General features: G+C 32.6%; 1 protein-coding gene across 1 annotated transcript; it reads left to right on the plus strand.

The window, feature by feature from the left end:
* The first annotated feature begins 861 nt into the window (after window positions 1-861).
* LOC106692180 (uncharacterized) lies at window positions 862-1461 on the plus strand. Its single transcript, XM_014438085.1, has one exon. It carries the CDS (start codon window positions 862-864, stop codon window positions 1459-1461), a length of 600 nt encoding a protein of 199 aa, XP_014293571.1.
* The last annotated feature ends 1327 nt before the right edge of the window (window positions 1462-2788 follow it).

The raw sequence follows: 2788 nt of genomic DNA on the forward strand, positions 1-2788 counted from the left end.
CTCATTCCTTAATTGTACAATGTAATCTGCACCTTTCTGGAGCATAGCGGCCTTACTCATCTGCCAAAACAAGAAAAGTGATAATAATAATGCTAAATAGCATCTATTTATATACTTACACGATACAGATATTAATATTACAATTTCTTAAATTATATACTACATAATTTTATCAAGGATTTTATAAACCTAATTAAAATTATCAATACTATAAGGCTCATTCACTCTACAATGTATGATTTGTGTCCCTGAATGATTGTAGGTCTTTACTATTTATATATGGATAAGAAAAACAGTCTTTATTTAGAGGAAGGACCGTATTACAAACTCACTGATTATGAATAGTCGTTTTATTACAGTAACAGATAATAAAAAAATTCTCTAAGTTTGATTTTCTCAATCCTAAGGAATCCATCTGTAACCTTCTATATTTTGCTAGCTTCTTGTTTCCGCCTGGTTAGCAACCAATTGTTGGGATTTGTGAGCATCTCCATCTGTTTCCTCACAACTCTGGTGAATTTCATATAGCCTGGGGAGTTGGTTTCAACCTAATTATACAATAAACTTACACGCCATTAGGATGTATAATCATTATTTCAAAGCCAGAACTTATTAAGTCATCATATTGCAAACCATAAGTCCTTTAGTATAAAAACATCACAACCCTGGATCTAGTAGGTTGAGAGAAAAGTCTACTCAACTCAACTTATGTTTTAATGCTGACTCTAACTGACGCTCATATGCAGGTATTTTTCTCAACTGCCCCATACAGTGGAGGGCAATAAAATTCTTATTTTTAATCAGTCCAAAGGCCTCAGATTTTATGATTTGGGGGTTTGAGGTGGGAGACTCTTGAATTATATGAAAGTATCAAGGTGTCTTTTTGTCAAGAAGTGTAGAAATGGGCATAGGCTCATGGTTGCCATCTATGTTGATGATGGAATTATAGTTGGAGATCGAAAGGAAATTGACCAATTTCTCTCAGACTTGACTATGGAATTTCAGATCACCACTGGGTCTTTGGATAGCTTCCTGGGGATGCAGATTAAGAGAAATAAGGATGGCATTTTTGTACATCAGGAAGCATACACAAAGAATATCCTTTCAAGATTCAATATGATTGATTCAAACCCAGTTTCTACACCCTCTGAAGAAGTTAAGGATTCACCTTTGGAGAAGAGTGTTCCATATCGCCAGGCTGTTGGCAGCCTGCTCTACTTGGCCATGACTACTCGCCCAGAATTGTCGTATGCAGTAAGCACAGTTTCAGAGGTTCTAGACTGTCCAAAGAAATCTGATTGGCAAGCTGTCAAGAGAATCTTCAAGTATCTGAATGGCACCAGGGAGTATGGGCTGTTTTATAAAACAGATACTAAACTAAAGTTGGACTGTTATTCAGACTCAGACTTTGAAAATGACAACTTGTCTCGACGATCAAGAACTGGAGTTTTGATGACGTGAGGAACTGGTGCTATAAGTTGGTTGAGTCATAACAGCCAGTTACTGCTTTAAGCACTACAGAAGCAGAGTATATTATTAAGAATATATAGTGCAGCGTGTAAGGGTACCAAGGAGATGGTATGGCTTCAGCGACTTTTGACTGAGTTGACAACTCTACATGGCATTCTATAGTTGTTGGTTGACAACTAAAATACCATACGGATGATATATAAATGATGGATAACAACCAATAAGTATAGAAAAAAAAAAGAAAATATAACAGAATGACATAATGTGAATAATTTTACAGAATGGAATTAATAAAATGAAGTGATGAGAGAAGTGGAAAATAAAATGTATACATAGGTATAGTTTGTAACCATGACAAAAGACTCATCTCTGAAAGCCTCCATATCCAATTAGAGGCCTTCCTTACCAACCTTCTTCCGTCAATTTAAAAACTGACAAGCACAACTTATCATTAACATAATCTCAAATAGTTAATTTATTAAAAAAGTAATTGTTATAATTTTTTTTTTATTCTTTTTATTTTTCCGCCCACTTTGTAACGTATTATTTCACTTCTTAAACTTTTTCTTACACATTTGTCGTCCCACTCTTATATACGTTTCCTCTTTTTAATTGTTGTTAAATATGACATTACGTCTTCACATGACACTTAGTCATCTTCCGGTACTTCATCACTGTTGTACATACATATATTTTTAACATTTTCCAAAAACCATTTGTCGTCACCCTCTCACACGCTTTCTTCCTCTAAATATTTTCTACTTTTTACTTATTTTTTACCCACTCATAACATTTCCTCATAAAAACACTTAGTCATTGTTGTAATGTCTTTTTTAATTCGGAGTTTGACCGTTATTGGCGCAGTATACCACTTGACGTTTGGTTTCCAAACTAACAGGTTCGTTTTATTCTCTTTTTTTTCCCCTATCTTTATTTTACCATCCTTTCTTTTCTCCATGTTATTAGTTATGTTCACCACATATTATAATTGTTGTTTTCAAAATAATTTTTTTTTCTTCTATTCATCTCTTTTGTTAAACTTTACTTAGATTTTGCCTCTTTATCAATTATTACGGTAACATATTTTTATATTTTCTTTCTCTCAATTATATCTTTCTTTCCATATTTCTATTTTTAAATTATTAATAACCAATATATTCTTACTTCTTTGCATTATATAACTTCATTTTCATTTTATTTCCTTAATTATGTTATTTTACCTACTTTTTCAATTACCTATGTATACATTTTATTTTCCACTTCTATCATCACTTCATTTTATTAATTCCATTCTGTAAAACTATTCACAATATGTCAT

The sequence above is a fragment of the Halyomorpha halys genome, unplaced genomic scaffold, assembly GCF_000696795.3.
Source record: "Halyomorpha halys isolate HHAL.00 unplaced genomic scaffold, Hhal_1.1 Scaffold9803.1, whole genome shotgun sequence".
Taxonomy (NCBI): Eukaryota; Metazoa; Arthropoda; class Insecta; order Hemiptera; family Pentatomidae; genus Halyomorpha; species Halyomorpha halys.

Coding starts and splice junctions, on each gene's coding strand:
- LOC106692180 (XM_014438085.1), top strand. CDS start 862: ATGAAAGTATCAAGGTGTCTTTTTGTCAAGAAGTGTAGAAATGGGCAT.